At 41.4% G+C, this 20873-nt stretch overlaps 1 protein-coding gene across 5 annotated transcripts; it reads right to left on the minus strand.

Moving 5' to 3' along the window:
- Positions 1 to 477: 477 nt before the first annotated feature.
- ZBTB21 (zinc finger and BTB domain containing 21) lies at positions 478 to 20078 on the minus strand. 5 transcript variants are annotated; one of them, XM_030477893.1, is made up of 3 exons: positions 19933 to 19989; positions 15250 to 15425; positions 478 to 8866 (listed from the first exon to the last, which is right to left on the minus strand). In XM_030477893.1, exons 2-3 carry the CDS (start codon positions 15381 to 15383, stop codon positions 5677 to 5679), a joined length of 3324 nt encoding a protein of 1107 aa, XP_030333753.1. In that variant the 5' UTR covers positions 15384 to 15425; positions 19933 to 19989; the 3' UTR covers positions 478 to 5676. The 5 variants fall into 5 exon arrangements, with proteins under 5 accessions (XP_030333753.1, XP_030333750.1, XP_030333752.1 ...); XM_030477890.1 differs by lacking the exon at positions 19933 to 19989 and adding an exon at positions 18955 to 19209; XM_030477892.1 differs by lacking the exon at positions 19933 to 19989 and adding an exon at positions 17844 to 17918.
- Between the last annotated feature and the right edge of the window lie 795 nt (positions 20079 to 20873).

Raw genomic sequence — 20873 nt, forward strand, 5'->3', positions numbered from 1 at the left:
AGTCCAAGACGTTGAGAAAACTGGCCTAAGAGTTCTCAAACATAGGTCTCATCTACTTTGAAGAGAGGCCTAGTAAACCCGGTTCCAAAAAGACACATTTTCTGCATCATGGGAATCCACACACTACATTCCCACACAAGGGGTTTTGAAGAGCGAAATACATGAAGCAAAAATGCTTTCGATGAGAGCACTGCAAAATACCATAAAGATTCCTGACTGTGTATTTTCAAACATCTGGTTTGATCCAGATTTAGATGAAAGAGATACTCAGTTATGTAACCTTGCTTCCACAAAGTCCCATTTTAATGACTGATTTCATTGGAAGCAGAATTTGGGCTGTACTCAAGTTTTTAAAAGATTGTCTAGAGCAGTTGGTTTTCTTGTATTTTCCAGTAAAATGTTTTGTGGGGCATGTCTTAAAACAAACAAAAAGCCATTATTTTAGTAATGTAAAAAATACCATTTACATCCAACAAATAGATCAAAAGATGTTCTTTTATAAACAGAATTCCCATCGCGCAGACACAATGGTATGTACAATAACATCACACTTTGCCAAGAGATTCCAGTATAAGACACAGTAATTCAAAAGAAACAAAGTGTAAGTTTATTGGACGCCAACATTTCTTAGTCAAGGTCTAAGTAAAGAAAACACACAGTAGAAAAAGTTGTACAAAGCAGCAATGGATTTACATTACATTAAAGAAAAAGTTACCCTAAGCTATTAAGTCTCAGTCCTAAAAAAAGTAAAAAGCCATCCTCATGTATTGAATGGATATAGAATGACTGTAAGGTATACAGGATTATAAAACCAGCTTCTTTTGTCTTAGGTCTATAATCCTTTAAAATGACAAGTGATTTTGTGTAACTGGAAAACTCCATAGCAAATATATTGGGTAATTCCAATTTGTAGAAACTGTAGGAAACTATTCCTCTGTACCCAAGCACTAAAAGTGATCCCATTTTCCTGTTTTTTTAAAAAGGGACACTGCCAAGAATAAGCCTTAAAATGTGCACTCTATATGTATTTTGCATTTTACATTGCAAAAGATAGTTTGTTCTGGTTTTATGTACATATTTTAATTAAAGATGCTGCTGCAATAGTGGGAAGCTTGTGTCTTTAAAAGGTAATGTGTATGGCTGAGGAACCAGAAAAGCAAAAAATGAATTGAGTCCTTTATTCTGGAATAGTGAGAGAAAAAGCAACATGGAAAATAAGCTCAACCCACAGAATTCAGATATGTTTTTCAGACATCCTTGCAACAACTGAGGATGCCCAAGCAGCTCAAGTGTTATGACTCAATTCCTGGTTTTAAATTCTTTGATTTTATTAATATCAAGTATTCTTAATACAGATAAGTACATTTACTGTATACAACCTTTCTCTTGATAGTGTCCCTTTATGTACAACAGTTATAGTACAGTTTTTCACAAGTCATTTTAAATAAACAAGAATCAATGACATTAAAAAAATACTATCAGGCTGTGTTCAACAAAAACAACAACAAAGATTTTAACACTGATTCATTAACAGCAACATTAAAAAAACCCAAACAAACCCAAAACCCCAACCCCCTAAGCTTGCTTTGATTTTTATCTAAATCTTCTGGTAGGAAAATGTAAACAATTTTATTAAACAGTATAGGCACCTGCCAGATTACAGGCTCATGCCAGATATTTGCACCCTCGCTGTTTAGTGCCAAGAAGTTAGGCATAGTCTGTCCTTATCCCATGTGAGGAACTTCTAGTTTTATCACTGGAAGCTTGGAAACAAAAACAGAGTATGTGTAGCTTCAGCCCAAACCTGCATGTCTTACTTGGGGAAAAACAAACAAACACGAGACAAAAAAAATCTACTGGATGGCACTAGAAGGCCTGCCTAAATAGGAAATGCAGGAAGAAGACTCTTAGAGCTGTGTTTTGCTTCACGGATAAGGCTACATCTCCCTCCTGAAATACACAAGACAAATTCTAGCGTCGCCCACTGCTTCAGCAGGTTATCTGCCCAATTAACTGCCACAGGGTGTTTCGCTCCCCCTTACAAAAAAATCCCCCAAAAGTAGAGGCTCTATTATTAAAAAACGTCCTTCGTTTTTGTAAAACTACAGAACTATACCCTAGCTACATATGCAGTTTTTATGTAGAGGAAAATTAATTTAAACTCTTGGTTCTAGGACTTAAAAAAAGATAAATCTGTACCTATTTTCTGCCATTGCTCTTTGAATGTTGATCATGGTCCCAATTTACCAAAGAGCTTAAGCACATGTTTTAAAAAAATTAAGACTGATCTTAATGGAACTTAACCATAGGCTTAGATGCTTTGCCAACACAGTGCCTGAAAAGAAAAAAAACCCAAATCAAAACACATTTAATGGCTCAACCCTGCTCCTCTTAAATGCAAGAAAAGTTTCCACTGTATTTCCACTGAAGCAGGATATTTCTCTGAGATTTATCTGACAGATTATAAAAACAGCAAAAAAAGGAGGAATTAAAGATTCTAATCTATATATTAAAACATCTGCACATTCCTGTCACAAAATTTAAGAAAAAAAGCAAACCACTTTTTATATTTAACAAGACCTCTAACTTTGTGTCACTTTAGCACACAGCTAAAAAATTAAACAAAATATCATGAAGACAGGCTTTTGTATCAATAAATTTGCCTTTTATTTTGGCTGAGGCCAAACTAGACACTCTTCAAAAGAACTTTATTTATAAACAAGCAACTAACTTTTCTTTTCCATAATTTAAGTTTTAAAACATATATTAAAGTTATATAAGTGGAAGCATATTTATTCCGTATCCTCCAAAATAAACATTTCTATCAAGGGCTTTTTAAGATACTGTATAAAAGCTAATAGAAAACCAGAACTGCTATACAAACATCTCCTATTTAAACTTCAGAGATCCTGAATTCCTTTATTAAACAACAGGACCTGAATTAAAAAAAAAAAAACCCCACACAGCTCAAAAAAACTTAAAAAAACCTAAAACAAACAAAAAATAAAACCCACCCCAAAACAATGAAAAAAAAAACCCCAAACCCAAAACCCCCAAACTCTTAGAAGGAGGCTATTTAGACCAAAATATTTTATGAATTTTTTTATAACACATAGTGTACCAGGAAAAATGTCAAGGTTCCTTCAAAGCTGTTGCACAAGCTTTTCATTTAAATGTGTGAAATTTATCATTGCATGACAACATAGCAGAATTCCAGTTGGAAGTTGGATGAGTATGACACAGCTGACCTAGTTGCCATGTTCCTTCAGAAAGCACACTGATTTTTAAAAGGCTACATATAAATTTTCAGACTGTTGTGTAGAGGAATCATTGGTAAAAACTTAGGAACCATTAAAAAAACCCACCCCCTGATCACATTTCATATGCACAGATTTCTTAAATACATTTAAAGGATACTCAGGGAAGCTTTATGTTTCTCTGATTTTGTTAAACCAGGTTAAGTGCAATAAACTTTTTTTTTTTTAATTATTTCTGGTAAGAAAGAGATTTAGTCTTAATTAGGTGGAATAAAAAAAAAAACAAAAAACCTCTAACAAGAAATGTCACTATTAAGCAAGTACCTTGTTTTAATTGCAATGTCACCGAAAGAGTTTAACTGATATTCTAGCAAATTAGCATAATCGTATTCAGCTACAATTTGCTTGAAAGAGGACAAAAAAGAACAACATGTTACAATTAGAAGTGTTCAGTAACTATTTTAAACAAAAATGAAACAGAAGAGGCTTGAAAGCAACACTGCAATATTTTGGTAGCTGAACAAACATCAGGGATCCATCCTGAGTCAATTCTTTTAACTTACACGAAAAATAATAATGATAAAAAAAATCTGTGTGCTCTGACACACTTGGGCTTTCACTGAGAAAAATCTCCTCCTGCATGTGCCTAACTAAGGATTTCCATCCTCAGATTCTTAGGAGTTACATTTGTGCTTAATTTTGCTAGATCTTGGTGACAGCTTGCAATTCTTCTTACTTGAGATACTGACATTCAAGCCTTGTTCCTGCTTCCCCTGGAGCTGGTGACCAAACTCCTGTTGCTTTCAGCGAACACAGACTGGACTTGGAGTACGTAGTGTGGAATGCAATCCCCTTCGCGCAATCCGCATGGGGTAAAGTTGGTCAGGATCATAAACACCGTTTGCATCATTTATGTTCACTTTAATCCATCACCACTCCACTAAGTTTAAATTCTAGCAGAAGAATTTTTTGCTGTTAGTTTCCCACCTACTTCTGGGTAAATATTTCTTTTACTTACAGAATAATTTTGGACCCTTACTATAGCTTCTGGTAAATATCAATGATCTCACACTAAATGCTCCAGTTGATTTGAGGTAAAATAATGGAACCACACAGAATATCTGCATCCCATTATTACCATGATTTTCAACAAATCAGAAAACTGCAACACAGTATCACACATGATAGAAAGCGTCAGAAAGAAATATTCTATGCATTGTATTTGTAAAATGCAGTGATTGTAGTGTGATGCTTTTTCCTCTGCTTTGAGCTGGATATGTATGCTTAATACAAATTTCAAATACATACTTCTTCATTTATACAGGTGTCTATATAAATATTTACATTTTTAGTTTTTGTTAAAACATATCTTTGTACTCATGGCCAAGCTTATTACTCTGTGTAGGAACACAACTCATCTTCTGTCCCTTAATGAGCTCTCTTTTTTTGATTTAATAGTTATACATTCCTTTGTAGTTAGAATTACAAACAGTTGTACAAATAGTGGAAACAAAATTATGAAACTTGTCTGACATCCATTCAATCTTATTTCATATTATAAACAGTACCATTTGCATTATGATGGCTGTTAATACAATGACTTCAACTACCAAAGTATCTATAGTAAATTAGTCTTTGGGACATTATATAAAGTAAAGTACACCCTCCCACCCAATTTTCCGTAGAAACATATAATTAAATGGCTGAAAGCAGGCTTGCTGCTACTTTTTATAGAAAATCTTGGTAATAATATTGCTGACTTTCTATTTTAATTTGCACAAGTTCCATATAACAACAAAACAATTCTATGTTCCCTTAAAATATCAAACATTCGTATCCAATAACATCAGGATTACTCAAACTTGAGGTTTCTTTGTTATTGCTAAAGGTTTCTAAGACCTAAGTCAATACAGCAAGACACTCCATCCACTTCCTCCCTAACCGCAAGTGCATGGCAACTATTTATATGGAGCTCATGTGTTGATTTCTTTAAAAAAAAAGAGTAAAATTAATGAAGTTGGTTACAGTATTTCACTACTATAAACTCACAGTTAGACTCCAAATTGTTGTTGCTCTTTCATTTAATATATAACTTTATATATAACACACACGCACACACCATCACAGGATGAAGATCCATGCATACAATCCAGATGTGATCGTATTTCAGTGTTAAATGAAATAAAAATTATTCTGTTACTATTAGATCCCAGACCACAGTATTTTAAATTACTCTGCTTTCTACCTACTAACCAAGTTAGTTTACCTTAATCTTCAAATCCAAGCAGCATCACAGATTCCAAATTTTTGTCATCCTTGTCGTCATTCTGATCCTCTTAAATCTCCAGTTTATATGGCATACATCTGAGATCCTGAACACAGCCTCCACTGAAACAGCTTTTAAAGGTATCTGTTAAAGCTAATTGTGTGTCTGTTCATGGCTCCAAAGACTAAAAGCAGTCTTGAAAGTCCTATGACAGAGTTTACACATGTATTGTCTTTTGAAAGTGATTGCTGAGAGTGGTGGAGCATGATAGAAGAGTGTATCTGACTCCTGTGGTACAAACAATTTTTCAGTAGTAGTGGAGCTTTCAGATAAGCCTGTCGGACTATCAGGCTCCAAAGGCTGGATTTTGGGGAGGGGTGGGGGGGGAGGTAAGGGTGGGGGCGATGGGGAATTAGCTGGTGGACATATCTCAGGCTCTTTATTTGTGGACTCGTCTGCAGCCTGTGACATATGGGACTGGAAGTGACTCCACAGCCGGAAGTTGGTTCGGAAGGCCTTGTTACACACGTGACAAATAAATGGCTTCACAGAGCATAGGAGCTCTTGGTGACGCTCCAGCTGTTTGCGTACAGTGAAAATCTTCCCACACTTTTCACAGGGCCACAAACCAGCATCTTTATTGGAGACAACTTCCTTAGGCTCTCTGCTCGTTTCGGTGACCTCCTCCTCTATATCATCCGCAGGCTCTTCTTTGATCTGAATTTTAAACTGCTTGGAAACACTCAGGTCTTCAGGTAGGCATGAGGAGTCTTCGGAATCAAAATTTATTTGTTCTGATGAATCACTGAATACACCATCTTCCTTTGCAGTAACAAAATTGTTCATTTTATTGGATTCTGCCTGAGGAGGCAATCTTGATGAACTAGTTACTTCACCATTGTGATCCAGGATAGGTAAAGAAAAGTTCTCTGATGGAGCCATTGTGTTTTGATTATGAACTTCAACTTGATGACGCCAAATACTAAAGGAAGATTTAAAGGTACGCATACACTCAAGACAGGTAAGCTTCTTGTACTCACACTTGCTTTCGTGCTCATGCTTCAGCTCTGGAGAAGAAAATCTAAGGCTGCAGTAAGGACAGACAGTAGCATTTCTACAGAGTCGCTCATGATTTCCCTGTTCAATAAGCGAAGAGAGCTTAGCATTGCAAAGACGGCACTGATAAACCTCTTTGTTTTCTACTGGACTTTCAATATGAATATGATCTTTCTGCTTAAGAGCCTTATTTCCTCCAATTGGTTTCTCCCCTGGGTGCATTTTTATGTGCTGCTTAAATTGTGAGAGGAAACGAAATGCTTTCCCACAGTAGGTACAAATATAGGCTCCTTTGGTTCTCGATCTTAAATTCCTTTTGATGACTTGTTGTGCTTGTGAAGCAGACTGTCCCTGAAAACCTTGCTTGCCACGTCTTAGTTTAACAATTAGAGCTTTCTTAATTTCTCTCTCTCTCACTATATCGATCAGTTTTCTTTGGAATTTTTCATCCAAAACAGCATGCGAACTGGAAGCTGGGGAGGGATTCTTCACAATTCCATGTTGTGTCTGGCAGTGCGTCCACACTTTGAAATTTGTGTGAAATCTCTTGTGGCATATGTCACAAGCATAGGGCTTCTCTGGATTATGATACATGTTAACATGACGATGAAGACCTGCTGTTGACCTGAAAATTTTAAGGCAGTGCTTGCATTTAAATTTCTTATTTGGTCTTGCTTCTTCCAACTCACTGTATTCATCTTTACTGACATCAGAATCAGGAAAATCAGCATCAAGGTGTGTAGGGCTTGAGCCTTCCTCAAAGTTATCTTCTGACCCAGGAGAACCCTGCTCATCTGCCTTCAGTTTCTTGAATGGTAGTGTTCTATCAGCTTGAAATCTCCTTTTTGCTGGAAGCCTACTTGGTTCCTTATGATCATCCTCAGTTTTAAACGGAAAGTCTTTATTTGTCAATGCTGAAGCATCACCAACCGTAACTCTTATTATTTCAGCAGGATCTGAAAGTGGACTGCTAGGTTCAGTTTTTATTCGCACCTCTGTGAGAGGAGAAGCAACCTCCCTATCGGTTGACTGAGAGGCACTGAAAGACCTAAGGCGATGTGGGTGTATTATCTGTGGTTTTTCATCTGCGATTAATTTCTCTGATGACTCTTTCAAGGATGACTTTTGAGATACAACATTAAATGTCTTCTGGGAATCATTAGTTCCCGGTGAGGAGGAGGATGATACCTGTGAAGGTTTTAGGTCAACAGAAGGTGAGTAAATGGGAACCTGACTGTCCATGGACAGTGATCTTCGAAGGAGACTTTTTACAAGTGGCCCACTTCTGTCAATACTTTGGTTTTCTGGACGAGACCCACTGGATGGGATTACTAGCCCTAACTTTGAGTAGTATAGCAAATTCCTGTCTTCACCTTGACCGCTTCCTTTTCCTGCCTCTCGCAACAAAAACGTAGATTCTGATGCGCCACGCAGAGACAGGACTGGTGGACGTGATCTTTTTAACGACATCTCTGCAGCCTTTCCTCTTAAAAGCTGACCACTGCTTCCTGGTTCATCGCTTGAAATTTCTTTTTCTGCTAAAGGCATCTGAGGAAGTATTGTGTTCCTTTTCAGTAAACCACCTCTGCTCTGATCCTCCACAGTTCCAGAAGTTTCATGAACCTTGGTATAGCTCACAGGGCTTTCTTTCAACCATCTCCTTTCAGTCAGTGACAAGTTGTGAAGGGCTTCAGTTGGTTTTGTTACTTGTGGTCTACTGCTAGTTTTGACAGCAACAGAGGATGAAGGTTTAGAAGTATGGCTTAAATCATGTTGTGTTTGATTTATACTTTTCACTTGTGCTTCAATTCTGTTCTGACAGACAATGACACTTCTCTTCTGAGAACTACTTTCATCTTCATCTTGATACACTATTTTCTTCATAGGGCAAGCAGGAAAAGGAGCTTGAGGACTCTTAGAAACAATGTTTGTAAGAAAGGATATTCCAAGACTGTAGCCCAGTTCTTGCACAGCTGCAAGACTGCCTTTCTCAATGAACAAGGATGAAGAATAAATGTAGTTTAACACATTATCAAAAGCATCTGGCTCACAAAAGTCAAGTTGAAACACTGACTGAGACTCATTCTCCTTATTTGTGAACAGAGTCTGGAAGTATTCACTGCTGGCAGCCAGAACGTTCTTATGAGCTCGAAATTTCTGATCTCCTACAATGAGAACAACATCACACAGCTGTCCCTTTAGACGCTCCTCATTCAGTGTGCTTAGAAGTGAAATGGCATGTGCTGGATTTATGTAATGCAAGAGCCCCTCCATGATTCTGATGTTTCTGAAAAAGAACAACAACAAAAAGAAGTTGTAGGTTGCCTCATGTGAATTGTTGTTAGAGATTAAAGTAAACACACCTAATCCCTCTGTACTTCATAAACTGGCTAAACCACCATCAACAGTGCTGAAGAAAGCATCTTGTTTGGAGGAAAGCTACGGGAATTAGAATAACACTGTTAGCACAGGCATGAGAAGAACCACCTCACGTGCCCGCTTTCAAATACAGTGCTAAATAGTCATCTTACACCAAGAATATTACACCTAACTAACTAGGGAGGGGGGACTGTCTTCTCTTCCTGCAATGCATCTGTCCGCATGATGGAACAGTTCAATCCTTTCAGTCTCTATCATCTTCTTCTCAGCTTTAGCTTTATGAAGATCTATCTTGAGAACTGCATTGATAAACTCTTTGAATCAGATATCTAAAGCTTAGTTATGCCAAGTCACCTTTCTGAGGCTAAGTAACCCTGTCAGTTTCCTGCTGACTAAACACATTAACGGGATTTTGTTATCATTTTTAATAGGATGATGGAAAGAGCATTAATACTGGGAAGGGAGAAGGAAGCAGGATGATTGTCTGTCATCTAGGTTCATTCATCATGTTTGCTTATGCTTAATAAGTGTTAATATATACTTCTAGCTATCAAATATGTCACTTATAACTGCACTGACAGGATCTGGTTTCTTGGAAATGACACAATTATAAGTGAAGCATCCCTGCATTGCTTTGTTCTATCTTAAAAGCAATCAGAGAACTGGACTCTCTGTTTTATTCATTAAAATAAGAGCACTTCATGCCCACAACCCATAAACTTGAGGAACAGTTATCCTTGGATGCATCCAAGGGTATAATAAGCACAAATTAAACTGCAGTACAGATGTCTCCATGTTCCATATGGTTCAAAACACAACCTGCTCCGTACTGCAAGATGTCTCAATAACTCAATACCCTGCTCCTGATTAGATCTTAACAAAAGAAGAGATTCAGGTTTTAAGTTGGTTTAAACCAAGAACTTCTGGGACACGAACTGAAATTTATATTATCTGTGCATATGCACACACACAGAGAAATCAGCAATATCCAATTTTCTTTTCTCATGGATGCTCTTACAATTCTGTTCAAGTTAACCTGTACGAATTTTACACTACTCTCCTCCATGGTGGTAGTAAAACAAATCAGTGATTTTTCTGATTGAAGCAATTCTCTTCTTTCACAGCTGATTTGAGAAGCCACTCTTTAGTTTATAATTTATACACGATGTATGCTACTACAACAAAAAGATTTCACTATTCATCAGCTCACAAGGAAAATTGACAATAAAAAACAATATTAAGAAGCTGTAACCCTATGATTAATAGATAAGGGTGGTAAATCTTACAACTAATGGATACAAATAAGTGATCAAAGTCTAAATTGGTATATTGAGAAATGACTTAAAGTGTGCTGCATACAGTGTCTCAGGGCACTGATCATACCATAAGACTAAGCTACCACCTCCATGTCTGAAACTGCCTTGTCTGAATGACTTAATAGCATCATGGCTATAGCAAAAGCAGAATTCTGTTTCCTCACTGGATTGGTACTGAGTGTTTCAGTGCTCTGAACTATCATTTCACAAACACTAATTTATCCTTAATTCACCTCAGAGAGTTACAAGGCATAATTCCCCCCATCCTCCCTAAAAAGAGCAGAGCAGTCAAGCTTCTATGAATTTGAGAAACCAATTTGACTTAGTTTGCTTTCTATGTTTTGCTTAGAAGTACTGTCAGCGCTACCCATTTCCTTTGTTGATGCCACTGCAATTTAAAGTGGTGGAGTCTGACTAGCTCTAATCCAGTCTCATGGCCTGAGCACACATTATCGCGTGGAGCATTATTAGAACAAGTGTTCTGGGAATGCATCTTTTCCTTTAGCTTCATCTGAAAGAAACTGAGTTTGCAAACTCAAGTGATTCATTGGGGATGCAAGTTGTAGCATGGGATATGGAGGTAACAGATGAATGGTGTGCTTATGAAGGAAACTTGAACTGAAACAGTATTATAGAGATGTCCAACAGAAGCTGCTGTAGAACCCATACTTCAAGAACACAGTAGGAAAGGAGTATATTAGTCAAATGTTTTGAAATATTTTTCAAATCTTTCATGTTAATCTGCTTTACCCAGGCCTTGTGTTTTGTGTAAGACACTCGCAGAATAAACACCATCTAATTACTATGTGTTCCTTACAATAGTCCATCATAACACAGTAATGCCATTAGTAGAGACAGGTGTAAAATCTGCAGGTCTAAAGCAGAATCCAAGTCACCCATCTTTCTTTCCACATTCTCCTTTTTATTCGTAGAACACCTTCAATTTAATACATTAAACAAGACAGAGATAAGCATCCCACTACAATCCTCCCTTTCATTCTCTGAGCAGAGTCTCTCCTGTGCAGTGAAGGAGGCAGGACTCTTTTGTGCAATGTAAATCTGTCACTTTAACAGTAACCGAGGCTGCAACATGCACAAATGGCGAGGAACCAAATTAATCCTGCAAAGGCAGCATTAATCCTGGAATTTCCTAATTCAAGTGCCTAACTTTCAGTTTAATAGCCTTTAAACAACAGTCAAATAAAATAAGCTATGATACTTCAAGAACCAAACCAGAACTGGTTTGCAGAACCATTTTAAGACGTTTACACCAATCAACTGAAAGCCTGAAATACTTAGATGTAAAAAACCCCCAAAGATTACGAGAGTAAATGTACAATGTATTAAAATTTCACTATATGAACGCTTTTCAGTAACAAAGTTGATCAAAGACATTCCTGCTCTCTTCTGTTCATCTTACCTGCACACTGCAGTTCACTCCTCCTTCAGCTGTGCCAGTACAAATATTTGCAGGTGTGTATTACACTGCAGATCAGACAACAAATAAAAAACCCAAATACTATTTCTTTTCCAATGCTGGTCAATTTTTATATTAAACCACAATCTCAAGAACAATTGCACTGGCATAACTGAAGAAGCAGCAAAGGGTGGTAGCAGAGCAGCCATAGGAAGACAAGAACTCCTTACAACAGTTTGTCCTCACAGCCAATGCTTGGCTCCCTGTGCTCAGCTTGACACAAAAGGTGCGCCTAAGCCTGCTATCTGCAGATAACAGAACCATGGCAGTCTCTTGAATACTAGATGTGATTACAGGTGTTTGAGGACTCATACTTCCTCACCTGAAGATTATTTTGCCATTAACTACCTAAGCTCTATCCTCCAGATAATCTGCTTCTATTCCAACCATTCTTTTCCAGCCGCCTTTGTTACTGACTGGAAACTAAGCTTTTTCCTCTTCAATTCCATGATGTACAGGTGACATCAAGGAAACAGTAGGAGCATATCAGAAAATCTCCTGTTGTCTGTGTTCATGTGCCACACGCCAGCAGCTGCTGGTCCTCAGGAGGACCAGTGACAGCAAGACTGCAGACCCAAGAAGGGCGAGTTCAGCTGGAGCACTTGCAGCCTTCCTTCAGGAGGCCAAGAAGAGATTTTAGTGTCAATCTTCAACAGCCATCTACTGATCTCAGCAAAGGAGATTTCAGAAACCTAAGTACCAAATTTGGTGCAAGACTATTCTTTTTGGTTTTAAATGAGGACAGAAAAAGACACCTCTACCATTTCAAAATTACTTTCTGCAAAAAAGAAATTGCTCTTCACAAGCAAAGGGTGAAAAAGCTCAATCTTTGGCCCAGCAACTTATTGATCTTCAACACATACCTGCCTTTGTAGCGGTACTTCCCCTTCCTCTCCTCCATCCCTTACTCTCACATCTCCTCCTCCCAGCCCTGTGGTACCCTTCTCTTCCTTTCATCATCTCTGCTGCTCATCTGACCTCCCAGTAAGTTGATTCAGCTCCCTAAAATGAAGCAGGAAACAAACAAACACAATCAATCCAGCTTTTTAGATCTTATTGCTATTTTATTGGTTAGGAGCTTAACCAGCTCACTGAGAGGTCAGATAAGCATCAGAGTTGCAGCAAAAAAAGCCAAGAACCTACTCATTCTTTGTCAGCAAGTGGTTCAGTCAGCTCTGCCCATCTGAAACTTCACCTTAAGAAACAATGAAGCGACTGATGCTGAAACCTTACTGGTAGAATCAGGCAGATATTTATGTGAACAATTTCAGCATCACGGCTTGCACTGGCAAATACACAAGCAACTAAAATAAGATGTTGATGTTGCCTGCGCACTTCCATTACAACAACATAGCTGTCAGCTAAAGCTATGTTAATAGCATGTTGGGGGTGGCAGTGGGAACCTTCTGAAACACTTAATGAGATGCAACGTCACAGCAAGGAGGTGCCAGGGCTGTGAGAAACTGCAGTTAGAAGCAGAGAATACAAGGAAGGAGGAGGAAACACGCAGAGGAGACTGGCAACAAAGGGGACTGAACAGGGGTTTCAACAGAGAAAACGTACACAAGAAGTGTGGTGCAAGCAAACTCACTGAAAAACACAAAGAAACATGAATCATAAGTCAGCCAAGAAACACAAGTGACTTCCTGGTGTATCCCCGTGTAAACGCGGGAATATTGCACTCAGTTGTGAGTGCTTAAAAGAGGATTCGATGGCTCTGACAATTCACATGCTGCTTTAGACACAAGGGTGGAAAAACGTCCCATTATTCATCACGAGTTCAGATGCAAAAGAAACCTACACTGCTTAAACTTCTACTCAAGGATCATATGCTGGATTTTATTGTCAGTTTGACAGCGGTTTATCAAATGCATCTTCTCCCATCAATAGGCTTGGCAACACAGATACTGTCCTACAGTCCATATATATATTTACACACCCCCCCCCCCACTACACATCCCCAAAAGCTGTATGTAAAAGCTCCAAACCTGCAGAGCAAGATTGTTTACATTTCTATAATCTTTTTCTAACCAAGTATTTGAGTAATCTCTTGTTGCAAGTTTGGGGATTCTGTCTTTCTGAGCTGAACTAAATGGGATTTAAATGGCTATCACTGTTTTCACTGCAAATACTACTGCAAACTTTCTCCATGAAGACAATTTTTTTCTTTTACAATGGGTCTTCAGCAAGGAGAGACTCACCGGTATGAAGTCAGGCATAAAATCAGATAAATAATATATCTGCCAGTGTGTGAAATTGATGTATTAATTTCCAACCATTTATCCTCCACAGAGACAAGCAGAAATTTAGGGAGAGCAAAAGAAGAAATGCTATAATATTGTGCAGTCTATTTTGCCCCCATGAGAGACAAAGAATTAACAGTTATCCTGATACAGACAAGAAATTATCTTCGAAGTTAGAGGCTACTTTTCACACTCAGATCACACCCTTAGTTCTGCCAAATGACACTCAAAATAGCTCCTCCCAACTTGGAGCAAACTACAAAATGTCAGAGCAGCACCAGAAAGCTCCACTGGGCCTTACTCTTGTTTACAAACAAGCAGCAGCTAAGGATGCAATGCCACTTTATGCTCAGTCTAATCTACCCAGGGATTGCTCCTGCAAGGAGCAGTCCATCTCTCCTCCCCCACCAGGGAAGGACTAGCTTGCTGTCAGATCAGCAAACTGATCCAGCCGGCTGCAGGATTGCACAGCTACTAGATGTAAGGGAGAGGGCAGGAATGTGCGCTGGCTGTGAGCTTTTCTGGTTCTTCTTGAAAGAGTTCATGAAGATTAAAACACAGCAAACACAGTCTGATAAAGTATTTGTGCTTGGCCTCAATGCCTCGACTGAAAAGTGTCTAACTCATCATCCAAATTGCTGTAAACTAAATCAAGAGACTAAAAAACTTAAAAATACCTTTCCCTAAACATCTCTTCAGGTTTCATTCTCCTGAGTTTCGTAACACTGCCATTAGTCTCTGATGGGGCAAGCCCAAAAGGCTTGACGGCCATACAATGTAAACACCTACAAAAACCTCATCCCCAGAAATATTTTGTATGACTTTTTGGTAAGACATGAATGAAATTGAGAATTTGAAGAAGGGGAGACACACACCAAACATGTACACGTATATTCTTTCTCCAGGTTGACTTTATTGTTTTACTGGTAATCCTGGGATACACTTACCAAACTGAATAATATTCAGTGATCTGCTTTACTATATAAGCCACTTTTTCTCTGTTTAACTGGCTCAAATTCACAATAAAATCTTGTCTACATACCGTTTTTAATTTTGCTGGTATAGTGAAAATGACAAGCCATACTTGTGGGCATATTTCTATTAATATAAAGGTGCTTCGTGCAGGCAAAGTATATTTCAGATGGGAAGAGACGCCACTTATACCAATATAAGGTACTTTTCTATCAACAGAATTGTGTTTACACTAAGATTTCTGTAAGAAAACAAGAGATGGGGGAAAAAGTCATGCACTTACTCTGAAACACGCAAAACTAATATAAAACCCGAGCCTAAAAATTGCAAAGTGAGAAAGCTGTGATTCAGGGAACGCAGGTATCTTCCACCCACTGAAGGGATCCAAAGATAATGCCATTCAGCCATCATCTCCATCCAGCCATCGTTAATTATCGGCAAGATACTGGGAAGATGATACTGCAAAAGGGGAAAGACAACAGCAATTTTACATGAGTTTTACATAACAGATTTACAAGGTCATGAATAGCACGTGGAAGATTTTCAGCTTACTCAAAGTCCACGTGCATTTGGAGGTAAGCAACATCTCACATACCTTAAAAAAATAATTAAAAATCCCCCTCCATGAACAAGAACACTTACGTATTCTTATTCCTCAAAAGTATTTATGAGAAAGGAGTTGGTCCTGTTCTTACTGAACTTCCAGGGAATTTGGCTGTTCACCTCAATAGCTGAAAGACTGTACTTAGAGTTACGTCCTGGCACAAATTAAACTAATTCCTCTTGGTTGTGACAGGTAGATTGCATTGTGGCAAACAGTGACTAGAAATCACTGTAATTCTGCTGCTTTTCCTCCCACGTTTCTTAATTTACTTCAAAAGGACTTTTGTGAGGCATATTTACTGTACCAAGTACACTATTTTGAAAGAGTCTCCGAAGATACTCACAAATGTATTCAGACCAGAACACCAAACAGTTCACCCCAAAGTATCTTTAATGCTTTTTAGCTCGTGGGCACCCACCCCACTGGGAATAGTGGCACAATCCTAGTTCCAGCGTACTGTGGTGTCAGGCTTGGTGCTGGCCTGTGCATGAGCCACGCAATGGTGGAGGGAAAGCAGTGGGTCAGAGGGATGTGGGGCGAGGAGTGGCAGGGACACCTGCTGTCCCCCATGTAAGAACCGTCCCTGTGCTCACCACAACTTATCAAAGGGATTACTGAGAATGAAATGCAACCTAAAGATTACTCATACTGCTAAAGTGCTGATGTAGGATAAACCATGGATAAGGAGATTAATGCTCTGAGACAAAAAAGGGGAAAATATTTCTTCCTTTCCTCAAGATTGCAATTTAATTGTAAATGAATTACTATGAAAGGACAAAGCGTCACAACATTTTTTTGAAATTATTTGGACAAAGGATTTTTCATGCCTTTTCATCACAGATTGTATGGAAAGATTTTGTACAACAGAGGTGTGGTGTTTTACTAAATCTCAGAAAGAAAACCCCCTCAACAATCAGGACTAGGTGATAAAACTTTATTTTTGATGGACTGCAAGGCTCCTGAACTGATGGCGGTAGTGGTGGAGGCAGAATGAGTTTAGGAAGGTAGAAGAGCTGCATAATGCTTTCTTTGCTGTTCATAAAATATGCCCAAACTATTCTGGAACAACCTAATACATAAAGTAGCCAATAATAAAAGACAACAGATCTTGTTTTTTTTATTTCACTGCTGAATGAAGGAAGATGTAAGAGAACTGCCGTCTTAAATAATATCATTAAGGAAAAAAAAAGGAAAAAAGATTACAGTATGTAGACTAATATTAAATCTACAGTATAAATATTTGTGGAAAGCAAATCTCTTTGCACAGAATATACATTTTAAAGCAGGGCGTACTGCAGTCTTTCCACTAGCAACGAATGATTTTGCTGCCTCTCAAGATTTTTTTTTCTTCCCTACCAAGCATCTCAGATCATTAAACGTAGCAGAGTTCATTATGAAACAGCTCACTTGCTCAAAAGTTGGTAATTTCTTTTAATGAGATCTGGCAATAGCTGCAACTGTGGTGTGTGACTCACAGTGTAGTACCTCCCAGTGCAGTACGAACCATATGGTGGTTACAGCCCAACTTCCTCTCCCAGCTCCTCCTTCCTCTACCCTGGAAATCTACACGTGTTTATAGCCCGTAGTTATCACTGTTTTGCAGGTAAAACAACTTTCCAAATCTTGAATACTGTAATGGGAAACGACTTGATGGTTTGGTTTTTTCACAGTAACTGCTTCACAGCTACTGAAGTTCAAAAAGAAACAACCTCAATATGGTACAAAAGCTCACGGCTTCCTGTAAAGTTGCTCTTTTAAACCCAAACATCAGCGTGCCTCTAAGTAATTTTAAGGAAAGCATAGTCAGCACTACTATGAAGATCAGAGCACCAACTATTTAATTCTCTGCTTATCGATATTCTCTAGCATCACAGACACAAAAACATGAGCTCACAAACCCCAGTCTCTTAGCGATATCAAGCTTCTAGTTATCTGCAGGGTTCTCAGACTGAGAAGCGTGTTGAATTTGAGTCACCTGGCAAAGTATCACCCTGCCACTGAGAACCTCCACAATAGGAAAAGGAAGCGCAAATATCCACATTTATCACACTGGTGTACGGTTAAAAGTAGAGCACAAAGAGGACTTCAGGAACTTGGAATCTATTGCCTCTTTTTATATCAAGTAGGAGTAATAATACATACTAAAGGATAAGTTACCTTATGCATTAAAAAGCGCCTAACTCATTACGACTTTAATCCCATCTGGGATCACAGGGCAATATTGAAATTAGTGGAGGAGCAAGAACAGCACTGAGACTGAGAGACATGGTCACTCTCCATTCCGCTCCCAAGGGGTCGTCTTCACTCCAGTGGGCTCAGGGGAGCTCACAGCTGGAGAACCCCCTGATAAATTCTGGTCTGGCACACATCGTTGTAACCGAAAACTCCAGAGGTTGTAAATCTGTGACATCTCCCTGCAAGTCCCTGCTGAGAAAGTGCAAATGACAGCTCTTTGGGTGTTTGCAGCATCTTTACCTGTTTAGATTCCCTACAGGTAAGCCAAACGCTCTTATGAGATTACAACCATACAGCATGTGAGTAATAAAATTTCTGAGAAGAAGGAATGTCAGATACCCTTCCACCACAGAGGTGGCCACATAATTTGGGGTTTTTTTTTTTGCCAACAGTGTTTATAAAAACAGTTTCTAAAGTTTGCTGAAAACTTCCCCTCATCACCATAACCCTGGTGGAAAATTTTAGTCAAAGCACTTGGTTTGTCAGTTAGCGCAAAGTCAGAACAGAACACCGTAACTGGCAGCCTTCAGGCAATTCAAACATAAAGCAGTAGATCTACCTGTAATACACATTTACTGCTCCTCATTTAGTATTGAAAGCCTTGTTGTGCAAAAAATACACTTAAAAAAAACCCTATATTCATATGAGCTTTTACCTAAAGATAAAAATACTAACTAAACTACAAGATCCTCACCATGTGGAATTCACCACAATCTCTTCTTCTACCTGCAGCCTACCTACCCCTTGCTCCCACTCTGAGTCCAACTACAACCAAAAAACCAAACAGCTTCTAAACCAAGTGCCATTTCATTATTAAGAGCTTACTCAGGACAGAATGAGATTCCACAGTATTTCCTGTCTCAATAGTAACTCCTTCAGATTAAGTTTTCCTGCCGTTCAGTACTTCATATGAGCTGCATCCAATCTGGACATGCAGTGACATTTGGACTTTAAAAAAGCATTAAAGAACGGTTCTCTGACAGCTGTGGTCAGGTCAAACACCTCCCACAGCTTTATGTAGAGGCACAGCACACGCTGCTGTGCAGCCCAGAGGAAGGACTTTCCCGCTAGACTACGAGATATACTTTTTCCTACTCATGACTAACACAGCCGAAGAGCGCTTGGACTAATGAAGCTACACTTTAATACCTGCATGTACTTATACGCCGCAGGAACCTTGCTGGGTTGCTTTCCGCCCTGAAACGCGCAGGCTAGCGCGGCTCTCCCTTCAAGACACACCGGGGAGGACCTACAGCACCGCGGCGCAGCCCCCCCGGCTCCTCTGCCATAGCTCAAGACCTGAGCCGGCACCTGCCCGGCGACAGCCGCGGCTTCTACAGCCCCGCAGGCGGAAGCGCCGGTAACCGCCGCGATGCCGCGTCCCAGCGGCTCCTCACGCGGCCGTTGCGGCGGGGCGGGGCCGGAGAACCACCTCCTGAGGCGGTGCCGCCGCCATCACCGCCACCCCCCCGCCCGCGCAGGTAGAGGGGGGACGGGGACGAGGCGAGGCACGACACGACACGACACGACACGACACGACACGACACGACACGACACGACCGGGGGGGCGGGCGCGCGCACCCTCCAACCGCCCCACCCAGCCCCATAGCGGGGCGCAGTCGCGCGGGATCCCCCGCCCAGCAACGGCGGCGTCCCGCATGCGCGTAAAGTAGGAGCGCGACGACGGGCGCTCCCCGACGGCGCTTCGGCCGCCGCGCAGGCGCAGTTGCGCGGGATTCCGGCCGCGCGGAGAGGGAAAGGGGCGGAGGAAGACGGAGGGGTGCACGGCGCGCCCGCGCGAGGGGCAGACGGAGCATGCGCGAAAGGCAACACCGCCCCCCCCCCGCAGGTCTTATGTGGCCGGCGGCAGCGGGTGCCCGCCGCTTCCTCAAAGCGCAGGGAGCGTGCGCGGGGGGGGGGGCGAAGGCGAGCGACACGCGTTTCGTAACCGGCGCATGCGCGCGGCGCGGCTCGGAGACCGCAGCCCCGCTCGGTGAGGGGGGAGGGGAGGTAAAAAAAACCACCACCACCTCAGAGTTACGTCAGGAAAAGACGCCTTTGTACACGGGGAGACCCGCACGGCGCGGGCAGCCCCCGCAGCGGCCGCGCCGCGCCGCCGTTACTCACCGTCTCCGCCGCCGGCCGCGCCCCACCGCTGCTGCCCCCCTCACGGCGCCTCCTGCTCACGGCTCAGCCCGCGCGCGCTGCTGCCGCCGCCGCCGCCGTGATTCCATCCATCTTGAATTTGACGTCATCCCACACCAGGGATGAGGTCATCGAAGGGAACGCTCGTCACGTGCGCGGCGCTCCGATTGGCCGGCGGGGGAGCGGCGGAGGGGCGGGGGGGGGCTCGGTGGAGGGGGGGGAGCCGTGGCGCTGGCGCGGCGGCGGGGAAGGGGACGGTAACGGGGCATCCCCTCCTTTTACTCGCCGCCTGCCCCTCCTCCCATCAGGTGCCGGTTGGGCGGGAGCCCTCACACACGCTCATGGCCTCCGGTGCCGCGTGGCGGGGACGGTGCCTTAACGCCGGGAGTCCCCCGGCACGTCCCCGGCTGCCACCCCCACCCGCTTTCCGCACTTCCCGCGCCGTAGGGAAACTGAGGCAGCGGGAAGGGGGACGCACGGAGAGGCAGGGCCCCGTGTCCCCGTTGTGGGGCCGGTGGCAGTGGGAGCGGGATTCGGTAGGGCGCTGCTGTGGTAACCCGTGCCTGCTCCTTGGCCTGGGCCCTGTGTACTGCGGGTGGGGGGCTGCAGGAGGAAACCCGTTTCATAGCCTCTTCTGTTGTGGGTTTGGAGGTGGTTTTGGTGGTTTGGGGGGTTTTTATGCGGGGGGGGGGTATTGCTTTTTGGGGTGTTTTTTGTTTGGTTTGTGGTGGTGGGTTTGGTTTTTTTTATATAATTCATGTTTTTCTAAAACGCAGGGGATGACAGCCCAGCGCAGTATCTGGAGAAGCACTGTGCCCGCTGCATGCACGTGGCATCCTGCCTTGCAAACCAGTCCACTGTTCCCCGGAATTAGTAGGGGCTGTGGCAGGTTTTGGCTCGGACCCTTTGTAACTGCTGTGCTG

Source organism: Strigops habroptila, chromosome 2, assembly GCF_004027225.2.
Source record: "Strigops habroptila isolate Jane chromosome 2, bStrHab1.2.pri, whole genome shotgun sequence".
NCBI classification, from domain to species: domain Eukaryota; kingdom Metazoa; phylum Chordata; class Aves; order Psittaciformes; family Psittacidae; genus Strigops; species Strigops habroptila.